At 43.7% G+C, this 14535-nt stretch overlaps 1 protein-coding gene across 1 annotated transcript; it reads left to right on the top strand.

Moving 5' to 3' along the window:
- Positions 1-135: 135 nt before the first annotated feature.
- On the top strand, positions 136-13603 carry LOC308401029 (uncharacterized protein; the record flags this gene model as incomplete). Its single annotated transcript, XM_080889093.1, has 3 exons — positions 136-3192; positions 3600-10442; positions 13596-13603. The coding sequence occupies exons 2-3, from the start codon at positions 8909-8911 to the stop codon at positions 13601-13603; spliced, it is 1542 nt and encodes a 513-aa protein (XP_080745219.1). The 5' UTR covers positions 136-3192; positions 3600-8908.
- Between the last annotated feature and the right edge of the window lie 932 nt (positions 13604-14535).

Genomic DNA, 14535 nt, shown 5'->3' with positions numbered 1-14535 from the left:
TTAAACTTGGGATCGCAACCATGGGTTTATTTTGGAACTTTTATTTTGAAAATCCGCAGCGGAAGTCTGCTACTGGTAAACGGGCTACCCCCTAAGCCTATCGTTAGTAGCAATGAAGCTTTCGCTGTGGTAAGTTCCTCTCTGTCCGCTCTCACAGAGCATGAGTTTAAAACATATTTGAAAATCCTCATTGAAGCTAATATGACAGTGCACTAACTGCATGAACTGCCCATACGGTAGTATTTGAGTAGATTTCAGGTTTATGACCGTGTTTTGCAGTTAATAGATTAGACGGTAAGAAAAATGGACACGTGGAGCTAGCGGCTAACAGCTAGAGGAGGCTGTCGTGTCTAATAATTTTGAAACTTCTCTCAATAGTTTGGGCGGAATCCTGTTGCTGAAACCCATGGTTATTCATGTCCCATGTTATTGCAGGTATGTGTACTTTGAAACATGTATATGGTTGAGCTGCAGGCTAATTCTGTTTAAGACATATTGCTTATTAAGTTTGCCCAGTAGATGGCAGCATTGTTCCATTTACTATTGTACGTAAAAGGGAATTTTGGCTTTGGTTTATTTATATTTACATGAATGTGCATTTAAGTGAATTAATTTTTCTTTTGTTATCTAAACCACAACGCAGTAATGTTTCTATTTTATTTTCCGTGATAAGTATTGTTGCCATTTTATTTTTCAATCAATATTTGTTTTTATTTATTTGGGAAAACTAAGAGTTCCACTATACGATCATAAGCCTATAGTTAGTAGCAATGAAGCTTTCGCTGTGTTTGGGCGGAATCCTGTTGCTGAAACCCATGGTTATTCATGTCCCATGTTATTGCAGGGGAATAAATCACGCCTGAGCTCTACCCACTTCGAGTCCAGAGAGTTTTATTCACACAGCGCTGGAAAGAGAAGCTGACCAGGGGTTACACTTACGCGTGTTTTTACTTTGGATTGAAATAAACCTCCATCGAGTTATGGTCCAGGCCATAACTGTATTTTACAGTTTTTGCCCGTTGCCTGAACACATTTTGCAAAACTTTGCTCATTGTGCCAAAACCCTAAACACAAGTAAACATGACACAACACTGGGAAATATACCATTCACATCTGCACCAAATTGAAACTCTACTCTCAAAACCTAAACTCTGCTATCAAAACCTAACATTCCTTTGTCAAAATGTAACTCTGTTGACAAAATGACACATACTTGCATCATATGCAAACACTTACAGAGCAGGGGGAACACACTAGTCTACTTTATATAAAGCACTGCAGTCTTTGATTTCCATTGTTCATTCAGAAGGCATATTGGTACATATTCAGCTCGAAGTCCTTTGACCCCGTCACTGTTCCTCTCAAATGGGACTCTGTAGAGCTGCTTCATGGTGATGCTGTGTTTTCCCAAGATGCGTCTGATGGTGGTGATGCTCACATGGTCTATGTTGCTGAACACTCGCCTGTCTGCAAGTATTTTCCGTCGTAGCTGGTGGAGACGGATAGCATTGTCTGCCCTCACTAGGTCCACAACGGCAAGTTCCTGCCGTTGTGTGAACAGGCGTTGGCGTCCTCCCCCAGAAGGTCTTCGAGTCATTCTAGAGAAATACAACCACATATTGTCATCGGTTTGCTTATTTTTCTTACAGTACTTTACTGTATATACTGTATCATCCACTGTACAACACTGTACTTCAATATAAGTAATCATGGTATGTTTCACAGAAACTACCACTTTGGCTGCAAAAGGAGCATTAGCACCCTGCAGTACGCTGTACACTTGATATGGTGATATACTGTAGAACAGTACTATAAAACCATCTGAGTAGAGTAGAAGGCAGTGAGATGAAGACAGACCTGTTTTCTAGTCGGAATGTTCGTATTACAGATGCCACTGTGAAGCGGCTTAGATGTGGGTGGACTCTCTGCCCAGCTTCCCTCATAGTCAGGCCGTGGTTGATGACATGGTCCACCAAAGTTGCTCTTATATCATCAGAAATATGGGTCCGTGCATGGCCTCTTTGACCTCCTCCTCCTCTTCCTCTTGCTCTCCCTCCATCCATGCTTGCAAAGTTCTTGAAATGGCTAAACTGAGGGCTTTTTGTAGTTGGCTAATTGGTGTTCAGTTTTGCAAGTAAGTGCCTTCAGGTGTATATTTGAGTGGTTGCAATTACCCGATGTGTTTTGTATTTTGGATACATGTGTTTTCCAAATGGCACCCTGAAATTTCATTTTTGAACGAAGTGTCTTATGTATGAAATAGAGTGTAGTATGCAGGACCATGTGTGTTGCATAAAGGAGTAAGTGTGTTGCATAATTGCAACCAGAGTGCAAAGCAGCACTTTTGTTTAAGGTATGGGTACATGTGTTTGAGGTATGGTAACAAAAGCTTCAAGTTGTGTTACTTTAGTCTAAGCATGGCTTTATAGTGTTCAAGCAACGAGCAAAAACTGTAAAGGGTGGATCTCAGCAGTTTTTTATATCTCTAGTATTCAGCAGCTGTCATCTTTTGAATATTGGATTATAAAACAGAATTGAAGTCATTTAGGCCCTGTTGAATTGTGTGCACTGCATTGAATATGGAGTCTTATGTCACAACAGTTGTCACATAACATCAGCGTATGATGGTATAGCATCTTTGTAAATCTCCATGGAGACGCAGCAAAGTGAGGCGGACACATCTTTAGAATGAAAATGGGGAAAAACCCACACGAATGATGTCAGGTTACAATAATTCTACAAGAACGTCCTCTGAAGAAAAAGAGGGAAAAGAAGAGCATCTCCACTGTGACACAGGAAGAGGCTCACTTCTGTTAATGGGGCTTCTCTGCATCTGACACGGGACGCCTCCATCCTGTGCCAGAGCCCAATTAGAAGGACGAGATGGATAATTCAAGGAGCTTTGTGTCATTTGAAGCCAACCTCCTCCAACGGGATAATGGTTCAAATCATACATGTGCTATCAAAAAGCATTCAGAACATTCTCAGGTTCTTAATCTTAACAGTAACCATTCTGTTAAATGTGGAATAGAGCGCTGTGGCTTGCATCATGTTCACGGTGTTTTAGAGAAAATTACTTTGCCTTTGTTTAAAGATGATCCTTTCAGCATGAAACGTGCATGGATGAATCTCCGGGACAGAGAACAGTTTAAGGTCTGAGTCATTAGACATCTGCTCCACGGTAATTGGCTGGTATGTTCAGTGTCAGAAGTTTTATTTTCTTCAAATGGTCATAAAGATTTATAAGAGCCGAAAGTTCGTTTGCAAATGTGAAGTATAATATAATTGGGAATACTTCTGTCAGGGAGAATCGTGCATCACTTACTGAGCTCCATTAAGCTAGAAATGAAAATAATCTCAACAACGTTGAGTGGGGTGATGATGGGGTCACACGATAACGGCTTTAAATGTAATTACACAATTTTATTTCGTTCTGTCTTCATTCCTCAGTATTCATTTGCTTCAGTGCCATCTGCGCACCCTTAGAGAGTTTTCAAGTTGCTCCTGGGTGTGGATGTGGATTTCTGCTCTCTTGCACAACAGGGAGTTTCAGTTCTTCTGAGGACTTGAAAAAAATGCTGCTATTTTCTGTATTTCAGGGACTGGCAGACAGTGACACAATGAGGGACAGCTAACATTCAAATACAGAAAAGAAAAGTGAAAGACTGCGCTCTCTCCTCTGTGACGCTGCTGTACCACACAGGCTGATGGTGTGTGACCCTGTGGGGGTGAGGACTTGCTGTCCTCTGCATCTAAGGACAACAGGAAGTGACTCATGTTCTAATCGTTAACCTGTGGGGATGTGGCACGGCTACGTTTGGTCAGAATAAGGCTACGTTCACAGGAACCACGGGTATTTTTGATAATGCAGCTTTTTCTATGCATTTGGTCCTTTCGTCCACACGTAAACGGCATTTTCGATCACTGAAAACAGATTTTTGAAAACTCCATTTTTGCGTTTAGGTGTGGACGAGGAAACTGGAGATTTAATCACGCAACGTCAAAGGTGTGCGCCGCTTTTGACGTCATGCTGTGCGCCGTTATTGTTTACATGAGATGAATTTCTACAATAGCAGATAGAGACAAAATACTGTTGCTGTTAATGTGACTATCTGCAGTTTTTACACGCTTACACACACACACAGTTACTGTCCCTCCATCTACAAAGACTGAGATGTATACGGTTCTACAGGAGCCGTGGCTTCTACATTCAACACAGATGCTGTCACAACCCAAATGCCGACGTCAGGATAAATAGATAAATGCGTTTGAATAAATGTAATTTTTTTTAAAAAAATTAAGTTTATGTATGCTGTATTCATTTTGTTCATTCCGATGTTGTAAGTCTACACAACAGCCAAAATACTGTCTTTAGTTATTAACGATGGAGACACTTGAAAAGTAACACAAAATTAGTTGCTTTTCCAGGGAAATACAAAAACACTACTATTACAGTACTAAAGATTTACTAAAGGCACAAAACCCAGTTTCTCTTCCAGGCTTCTAGTCTTCTGATTGGCCAACATTTCTACACGGTTAGGATTTGGCATGTTCCTGACAGCATTTGACTCTTAGCATTTACATGTGGGACGGAGATATTTTTTCAAAACTGCATGTGTGGACGGGATTTAAAAAACAGAATATTTCAGTTTTCAAAGATACCCATGTACGTGTGGATGTAGCCGAAAACTTTCACACATACACTTTGTAAGCTACAACATTTATTTGTTCAAACCACATTTAGAGGAGATGTCAGAGAAGATTTCATAATGGATTTTGAAAAAGCGTGCGCTGAATATAAAACCTTAACAAGCTTTTCCCCCTCTGGGCTTGGACAGGATCGGCTCTGTGGCCTCCTTATTCCAGTCCAAGAGTACAGTTTGTACTCTTGGACCTGGTATCAGCTGACATACTTGTACTGTATTGTATCGAAAAAACCAGACCCCTTCCAGATTAGCATGCATACGTATGGATCTCCACTGGTCAGATCACAAAGAGACAATTGTCCTGAAAATTATAGACATTCATAACTAAGTGTCCAGTTTTGGTCATGTGAGCTACTATTGTAAACAGTGGAGAGAGGAAAGAGAGATATTAACTTTTATTTTGTCATTATTTTTCGTCCGTTGGCTGAGATTTTAATGATTTCTGCACTTTGGGTGGGTTTTAACATACATCCTATAACATCTAAACTTTCAGACACATGGAAAACAGTGCAAAGAAGACTGAAAGTAACCCCAAGTGATCGACAACATTTTCAACATTTTTCCAAAACTGGATTCTAATTTAAAATATGTTTTTGTAATCTTTGTGCTCTTTACTGAATGGTATTATGTGAGGTTACCACTTTATTAGCTATATGTAATTTGTTTACTTTGTTTGCTTCAAAACTCTAGGAAACTGAAGCAAGTTAGTTCCAAAGCAGACTGTTCCAGACACATAATCGTCATACCCATATCAAAATAACCGAATCAGAATAGCAGACACTTTTCCTCTCTTAGTTTCTACAAACTAGCAACAAGCAAACTGCACTATCCAAGCCTAGAGGGAGTCTCAACTTTAAAAAAAAATGTGATCAGACAAGTGCCTGCTTTCATGTGGTTGAAGCAGAACTGCCGCAGAATATTGTCTATATTTAAGGCATTGCTGCAAAAAGCGACAGGAACAATCGCAACGAGAGTTGGTGACATATGTGAGATGACATGAATCTGTTGTGAGGCAGATTCTGGCTGCAAAGCCAGAATATAGTTTGTGTTTTGAGGGCTGGAGTAGATGAAGAATCTTCTGGGTGGTTCTTCTTCTACTTTTCAGAACTTTCAGACTCATCTCTTTCTCTCTTTGATTCTCTTTCAGGGACCACGGTGAGATGGTACTGACACTTAAAGGGACTGAAACTCAAATATGTTTGTATTGCCAGTGAAAACCGCTTTCAGCATCTTCAACTGAATCCTGTTTTTGATGGCGTTGGTGCCATCTTGAAAGTTGAAGGATTTGACATTTACACGGCAGAGTGACAGGAACAATAAATGTAAGGAAATTACACAGATGCTATCTGACGAACACAAATGTACAATGTCACGTTTGTTTAATATAAACCCCGGTGACTCACCAGGACGCCTTTTTTTTAGCTTAATGACATTTTTATAACTTTCTATTCTTGCAAACAGGTGGGACCAAACACAGATCAGTAATTCTGAAAATAACTTAAAAAATAATGCTATCAGAAACAAAAATTATCTATAAACTCTCACTAGAGTTTGTATAATAGCGTCATACTAAATTGCATGAAGTTTTAAACAATGACAAAAAAATAGGCAACTATAAACTGGAACATCCCTACCCTCAACTATGGTCACGAGCTGTGGGTGACTGCGGATACAAGTGGCAGAATTGGGCTTCCTCTGAAGGGTGGCTGGCGTCTCCCTTAGAGATAGGGTGAGAAGTATGTCCATCCGAGAGGAGCACAGAATACAGCAGCTGCTCCTCCACATCAAAAGGAGCCAGTTGAGGTGGTTCGAGCATCTGACAAAGATGCCTCCTGGGTGAGGTGTTCAGGGCATGTCCTACTGGGAAGAGGCCCCGGGGCAGACCCAGGACACGCTGGAGAGATTATATGTCTCGGCTGGCCTGGGAACGCCTTGGTTTTCCCCTGGACAAGCTGGAGGAGTTAGCTGAGGAGAGGGAGGTCTGGGCTTTTCTGCTTAGGCTGCTGCCCCCGCGACCCGGCCCCGGATAAGCGCAAGAAGACGGATGGATGGAAACTGGAATCGTCTTTAAGGCATCTATCACTTTACTCTCTTCTGGTCTTTTTTACGACATCTTTTACTAAAGATGTAACATTTGATGTTGTAATAAACAGTCTGTGATTTGGACTCATCCGTTTACCAGTTTAATCTAAAAAGCCAGACATATTTAAAAAGCAGTGCCTCTCAGTTCCCAGTCAAATCCTCCAGCCTTACAGTGCTTGTAGTCTGCGAATGCTGAGTGTTGAAAACATCTACATGAGTTTCACATGTGAATTCTCTGTGAAACCTGACATGCAGTCCTAAAGAAGCGAGGGCCAGGCCACTTTAGAACTGCTTCTGTTTCCTGAAGAATAAATACGACAATGGACACAACCATCGCACACTGACTCTTGTCCAAGAACCCTCATTTTCCACAAGTAGACACATCACATTTGCATCAACTTCCAATATGAGAAAGCACAAGTATGTGGTGAGCTGGCAGACGAGCTCCAGCCCAACAACAGTAGTTCACATCTTGTCTGTGATGGCTTCTATTATAGTTTTGTTTTTGTCGCTGTTTAGGTTCAGGCAATAAAACTACTTGGTTAACAGGTTAGCACAGTTCTGCCACCCTACTAATGATCCCAGTGATGTTGTTATGTCACATCTTTTCCACCAACAGACTCATCACATCTATCAGTTTTACAGATTTTTGATTAACACTTAAATTGAAGAATTCATGCTTTAATAGCTTTTATAACTCCTTTGATCAACTTTAAATAATTGAGCTCAGAAAAAAAAATTCTTTGCGTGTCAGACGAGTGAAAACTGTGAAAACAGGAAAAGGCGAGCACGACGAAAGAAGGTTACGAGTGAGAAAACCGAGGAAAAACAATGGCTGTTATTTGCTTTTGCTAGCTGTACGTCGACATGTCTAGTTTTTTCTTTAGCATGACAAATGCTTATGTGTTGACCTATTTCATCTTTTGGTATTTATAAAGAGCTACTTGGCATTCAATAAAGGAGAAGCATCGGTGTAAAAAATGTTACACCGGAACTACCTGAAAGAAAAGATCAGCTGTCAGTTGAACAAGGAGAAGGAAAAAAAAAAATTTCTCAACACCCAAAGTGGATGTGAACTTTGAGAGCAGCAGCTCCTCCTCAGCTGAAGGGAAAACAGAGGCTCCTCTTCGAGTGTGATGGCACATTGTCATCCTTCTGTCATCTCTGAGGAGAGATTGACGCTGTCAGTTTGTCAGCTGAAATTTAGGATAACTCCTCGGTTTGACACGGCTGCTTTTGTTCAGAAAAGCACGGGATGGATCAGAGGTGATTTTGGACGACCGGGTCGACTGCAAAACAGCCCCTTTGTCGTCTTTTACAGGCTAAATGCTAAATTTCACATTTCTAATGGAATTGACTTGTTCGTCACAGTGACTGTGTCACGATCCTGGGTCTTAGGACCCAGTGTTTTGAGTTTTAGTTCATTTTGATGTTTATAGTATGTTAAGCTCATCAGGTCTCCTATGTTCATTTGCTTATTAGTTCCCTCTTGTGTTTTCAACCCCTGTGAAGTCTCCCTTGCCCTTCGTGTGTTTCATGTCTGTTGTCTTATGTTGTCATGTCTGCCTCTCATGTTTCCTGTTTCATTTTGGAGAGATCTCGTGTTTTTATATTATGGATTATGTTTTGAGTCCTTTGTGGTACTGTTTCGTGTTTCCCTAGATCTGTTATGGTTATCTTAGGTTTTGCTCTTTGGCTTTGTCATATGGCTTCCCTGTGTTCCATGTTATGTCTCCCCTGTTGCTGTTAAGTTTGCATGTTTAGAATTCAGTCAGTGTGTTTCCTGTTTTACTTTGTAGGTCCATGCCTCATCTGAGTGTTTCTAGTTTTGCGTCTCTGTCTCGTCCAGCCTGATTTCTCCCAGCTGTGCTCCCCTTCTGTGTCTCATTCCCTCGTTATCCCTCTGTGTATTTAAGCCTTGTGTTTCTCTTTGTCAGTGTCGTAGTCTCCATCATAGCTGTGTGATTTTTCCCTGTGCTTTAGTTTTCCCAGTTTAGTTTATTTTGTATTGTTTTTCGTGTCCCACTCCACGCCAGCAATAAAGCTGTGTTTTTTGAGTTTACCTTTTGTCTCTGTGAGTTTGCGTTTGGGTCCTCTCCTGCCTGCCACACAGCCGAAACATGACAGAAGACTACGACCAGACAATGGACCCAGCAGCTCACAATCCCTCTGCTGAGCTCCAGGAGGACATGATCTACACGGTAGAATTTCTCTGCCAGGAGTGGTTTGCGCTGCCATTTAAGGAATACCAGGAGGAACTAGCTCTCCGCTTACAACGGATGATCTCTGGACTCCCCTGGTTATTTGGCATGCTCCACCCTTTAATCCAGGACTTCCTTGTTTCTACTGTGCGTGTCTGCACTGAGCAGCCACTCCTGTGTGAAGAGCCGGAGGCTTTTCAGACGAGTCCGCTTGAGGATTTGCGGGCCGACTCGTCTCCTCCCTCTTCCAGGAGAAAGCGGCATTCACGCCGCCATCGCTCCACAGCAGCTGAGCAGACCGTTTTTGTGAGTAAAAGTGACTGTTTGCCACATTCTGACTCCAAACCTTCTGCCATTTCATCCACTGTTAGTCATGCTGCTCCTATGAACACTTTAGTTTTTCAACCAGCTCCTCCGAACCTTCATGATTCCAATCCTGTGTCTGAGACTCTACGTGACGCTCTTCCAGTATCTCAGGCAATTATTTTTTCTGTGCCTCAGCTGGGAGGTGTAAACAGTAACAGAGTGCCTCCCACCATAGTTAAACTGGCTAGAAGACTTGGACTTGATGCCACTGAGCTCATGAATCAAGTTGAATTTTGTGTTCCACAGCCAGCCATGTTCAAACACACTCACCATGTTTTAGAGTCAGACCAAGTTCAACCTGCACCTCAAGTGACTGTTTTGGGTGTGGCCTCACCCCTGGACTTTGCTGCTCACCAGTCAGCTTATTCAGAAACTGCCTTTGCAAACCTACCTACGCCTGTGACCGCTCCTGAGCTCCGCTCTCCACCACCTGTCCCGGCTCCCAGGGTGAGGCCAGCCAGGGCACAGCCTACCTCCGCACCCGTACCTACTCCTCGGGTGGGAGCGGCTCGTGTCCGGCGGGTGCCTGCACCCATTGCTGTGTCCGCTGAAGTCTCAGACGAGCCTATCCAGCCCCTGTCCTTGTGTTCTGTAGGCTCGGAGATATGTCAGCAACAACTACCACAATCACTACAACCTCTCATTTTTTCCATAGTTCAGTCTGTTGCTCAGTTAGCTCAGTCGTGTGTTCAGGCTTCAGTTTTGTCTCCAGGTCAGGCTTCAGTTTTGTCGCCCATACCCCTTTCTTTGGCCCAATCATCTGAACAACCAACCGCTCAACAGTCTGCTCAGCACTCCGCGGCTCCCACGCCGCCTCATGACACGTCAGCTGGAGGGCCCGAGGAGCCCGTCCGGCCTCATGCCACGTCAGCTGGAGGGCCCGAGGAGCCCGTTCAGCCGCCACCTGTGGCCGCCTCTGCTTCATCGTCTACGCCTGGTCCGGCCTCTGCTTCATCGTCTACGCCTGGTCCGGCCTCTGCCTCATCGTCTACGCCTGGTCCGGCCTCTGCCTCATCGTCTACGCCTGGTCCGGCCTCTGCCTCATCGTCTACGCCTGGTCCGGCCTCTGCCTCATCTGCTTCGCCTGGTCCGGCCTCTGCCTCATCTGCTTCGCCTGGTCCGGCCTCTGCCTCATCTGCTTCGCCTGGTCCGGCCTCTGCCTCATCTGCTTCGCCTGGTCCGGCCTCTGCCTCATCGTCTAGGCCTGGTCCGGCCTCTGCCTGTGCTGCTGCTACGCCTGGTCCGGCCTCTGCCTGTGCTGCTGCTACGCCTGGTCCGGCCTCGGCTCCTGCTTTGCCGCTACGCCTGGTCCGGCCTCGGCTCCTGCTTTGCCGTCGCCTGGTCCGGCGTCTGCCTCGTCTGGTCCAGCTTCAGCCTCTGCTTCTGTGTCGGCCTCGCCTGGTCCTGCGGCTGTGTTGCTGCCGCCCACGCCACGTTTTGCCCTTCGGAATCGCCAGCCGCTTTCCGGGCCATCAGCTGGACATCGTTGCCATCGGGGTCGGCCGCCTGAACTGTTCCACCTGTGGTGCTCTCGACCTCCGGGTCGGCCCCCTGAACTGTTTCCACACCGTTGCCGTCCGCACGGTCGGCCCCCTGAACTGTTTCCATGTCGCCGCCGTTGCCGTCCGCACGGACGGCCCCCGGAACTATTTGACCATGAACTCCTGTGCCGTCGGCCTCCGGGCCGGCCCCCTGATCAAATGAACTATGGACTTCTGGACCGTCACCCTCCGGGTCGGCCCCCTGAGGAGTTGTGAACTGTTCCCTGCGCTCCTGTGTTTTTGATGGACATTGTGTTTTTGTGGCTTTGTTTGTGATTTTTCCCTGTGGCTCCCTGTGCTTTAGTTTTCCCAGTTTAGTTTATTTTGTATTGTTTTTCGTGTCCCACTCCACGCCAGCAATAAAGCTGTGTTTTTTGAGTTTACCTTTTGTCTCTGAGTTTGCGTTTGGGTCCTCTCCTGCCTGCCACACAGCCGAATCATGACAGACTGTGTGTGATTTAGAGGAAAATCCAGCATTACTGATGCTGAGCTCCACCTGTGTTTTTCCTTTTATGACAAATATGAAAATGGACCCTGCATCGTTTATGACCAAACACAGCTCGGTCACTTGACAAACATAGGGGTTATCCACAGATATTGTAGAATAAAAACATTTAATGAAAATCTGCGAGAGCCCACATTCTTCTGGCTTCTGCTTCCTGCCTTTCTACCTTAAGGGCGTGCTGCCTCCTGTGTTGGCTCTGGTTGTTGATATTGGTTATAAATTATGCACTGAGGATTTGTCCAGTATGAATGTAATAGGAAAACTGAGCTGCAGGGCCTGAAGGTCCTTGTGAGGGACAAACAAGTACATTTCAGGTAAAAAATGCAATACAACAGGCTGCTGACATCTCTTTGTGCCAGAGCAAATATTAAAAAGTCCAGCACACACAGTTGGCAACAATACTGTGAATTCTTAAATTTACATCATAAGTTCTGTTTTGGAAACTGTCTACAAAAAGCGTTGATAATCAAATCAGCTGAACAGCAGATAGTTAATGTCGAAATTGTGGAGACAAAGATGACAAATAGCAAAAAGTATGTTTTCATTGAGCAGCAGAGAAAAGGACAGCGGCATTGATTAGTCAGAGCGTCTTTTCGTCCTCTCTCTGGAGAAGATAAGATAAGATAACCTTTATTAGTCCCACACGTGGGAAATTTGAAGCATGAGATGGAGAGGAGGATGAAGAAAGAGGCTGACAGAGAGAACTGTCGACCTCTGCAATCCAAAGGTTTGAGTGACAACTGTAAATGTCAGTGCTTTCCAGGAGGACAAACGAACAAATAAAGAAAGCGGAAATCACTCTTATTATACATGAGCAGAGCTTTTACACTATTGCAAAGAAGAAACAAAGAAAGAGGATAAAACAGGTTTCAGGACACATTCAAGGACAGTCAGACAAACGGGCTGCGAGAGTTTTTCCAAAGGCAGGTAATGCATTTATGACCTCAGTGGGATGTAATAACGACAACAATGATTGATTTTCCAGCATTGAAATGCTATGGAGTGGGAAGTTTATATCAGCACCAGCACAGATGATTCGAGACCTCTGGCAGGTTTAATCTATAGTGAGACTTTAAAGAAAAAACTCATCTTTGATTCCCACAGTGGGAGGATGTGGTGACTCTTGTATGATTGAGGGTATTTATGTGAGATGGTGTCAACGTCACGATGATGTCACATTTGTCCTAGGATGTCAGTGCTCAAATCCGATTTGATGTGTATGAAAATTATATGAACCATAATGTGTAAAGACTGCCCATTCGAATGATGTTTGAGTCTCTACACCATCAAGAAGCAATGAAGGCATTTGACAACTACTACTGAGTTTACATTTAATTTATGCCTATAGAGCATATAAAAGTCAAACCTTTGATTATTTAGCATTGTTTAATGTATTGTTTTTGTCACTGGACATGGACAAAGAGGATCTTCTTTCAAGCAGTACACTGGAAAATAAAATAAATCTTAATACTGTAAATACAGGGAGGAAGAGAGAAAGGAACGGGAGTATAATTGCTGTTCCTGCTCTGTTACATCATGTATTCCTATTTATAGGCTGACATTTTACCATCTACAGAACAAGTCCAAACAATGCACTGATGCATAGATTGTGTGTCCATGTGTGAGTGAATTCCCAAAGAGCAGAGTGATGGATAGCGGGCGTTTGTGCATTTCACAGTTCAACACACCTTCACTGCAAAGTGTGTGTGTGTGTGTGTGTGTGTGTGTGTGTGTGTGTGTGTGTGTGTGTGTGTGTGTGTGTGTGTGTGTGTGTGTGTGAGAGAGAGAGTGTAGATACAGGTTAGTGAGGTCTTGTTGTTGATCCACTCTGTTTAGCTGCACATTAAGCCACCATGCAGCAGTTAACCCGGACCATGGCACTGCATCCCCTTTCATGGGCACATAATGTGAATCTAGCTGACTTGCCACATCTGAGCATTTAACCTTCAATAGGTTAAACTGTTATGTTATGTCACTGAGCTTTAAAAAGATTATTCAATCAAATTGGTGGTTTTATCTTTGGTGGTGCAGTGGTTAGCATTGTCACCTCACAGCAAGGATGTTCTGGGTTCGAATCAGCTGGGCAGCTGAAGCCACTGAGTGTGGAGTTGCATGTTCTCCCATGCCTGAGTGGCATTTTTGGCTAAGTGGTGACTCTAAATAGCTTGTGGGTGTGAATGTGTCACTGTGTTAGCCTTGTGATGGACTGGTGAACATGGTATGGCAGGAGGCATAGGATCTAGCCTCCTCTTGACCCTAAACTGGATAAGTGATCAAGAAAAAAGATGAATGGGAATTCTCATTTTCATTCTTTTTGTTTCCGATGTGGACCAATAGTGGTGTTTCCATCCAATCTTGGAGCCCATTTTAGCGGGCTATGTGATGAGATAAGAGTGGCAGTAACATACATAATTACACAAGTACCGGGTATCCCACAGGCCAAGGGGAACCATGAAAAAGATTCAGCCACAGTCAAATATCTCCAGATGTTAATACAGATGCTCAGAGACTAGCTGAATGGGAGGAATAAGATCCCAGCCATTAATCCATGGGTTCTACCAGTCATCTGATACATAGCTGAAATAATAAGAGCGGCGCCTGACAACACTGAGGAGAAAGAACTGGAAGACTACCAGCAGAAACCGGGATGGCTGCCCGTCTTTAATTCTGGTTCTCTGGAATGTGTGAGAATCAGACAAGTATGGCCAAAAGTAACTAACAAGCAGAAGTGGCATATGAGCCTATAGCAGCATAACTAAGGAATGGTTCAGATTTTTTTGTCATTGGGTGATGACTGTGGGCACTCAATAGTGTCATAATGACCATCATATAGGCATGCTGTTATTTTGGAAAGGATAAAGCAATAAGTTTCAGTGAGACAGAATGTGCACAGAAGTTCTGAAATTAATTCCGTTTCTGGTCATTCTAAAAACAGCAATCATCCAGTTAATGAAGTTAAATAATGAGAAGAAGAAGAATCAGATCTGAATCCAGGATTTGCGTGGCCTCCTGGAGCGTTTTTGCAAAGATTTACTCTGTTCCAAAATCTGGAAGAAGAGGTAAGATGTATGTTTGATTTGCATCCAAGAATGCACTCCCTGGGGAGCCTTCTTCATGTATGCCAGCCCCATATA

This window comes from Rhamphochromis sp. 'chilingali', assembly GCF_963969265.1.
Source record: "Rhamphochromis sp. 'chilingali' genome assembly, chromosome: 8".
In the NCBI taxonomy this organism is placed as follows: Eukaryota; Metazoa; Chordata; class Actinopteri; order Cichliformes; family Cichlidae; genus Rhamphochromis; species Rhamphochromis sp. 'chilingali'.
Note: the sequence above shows the minus strand (reverse complement) of the source record. Positions and strands in the feature narration are given on the sequence as shown.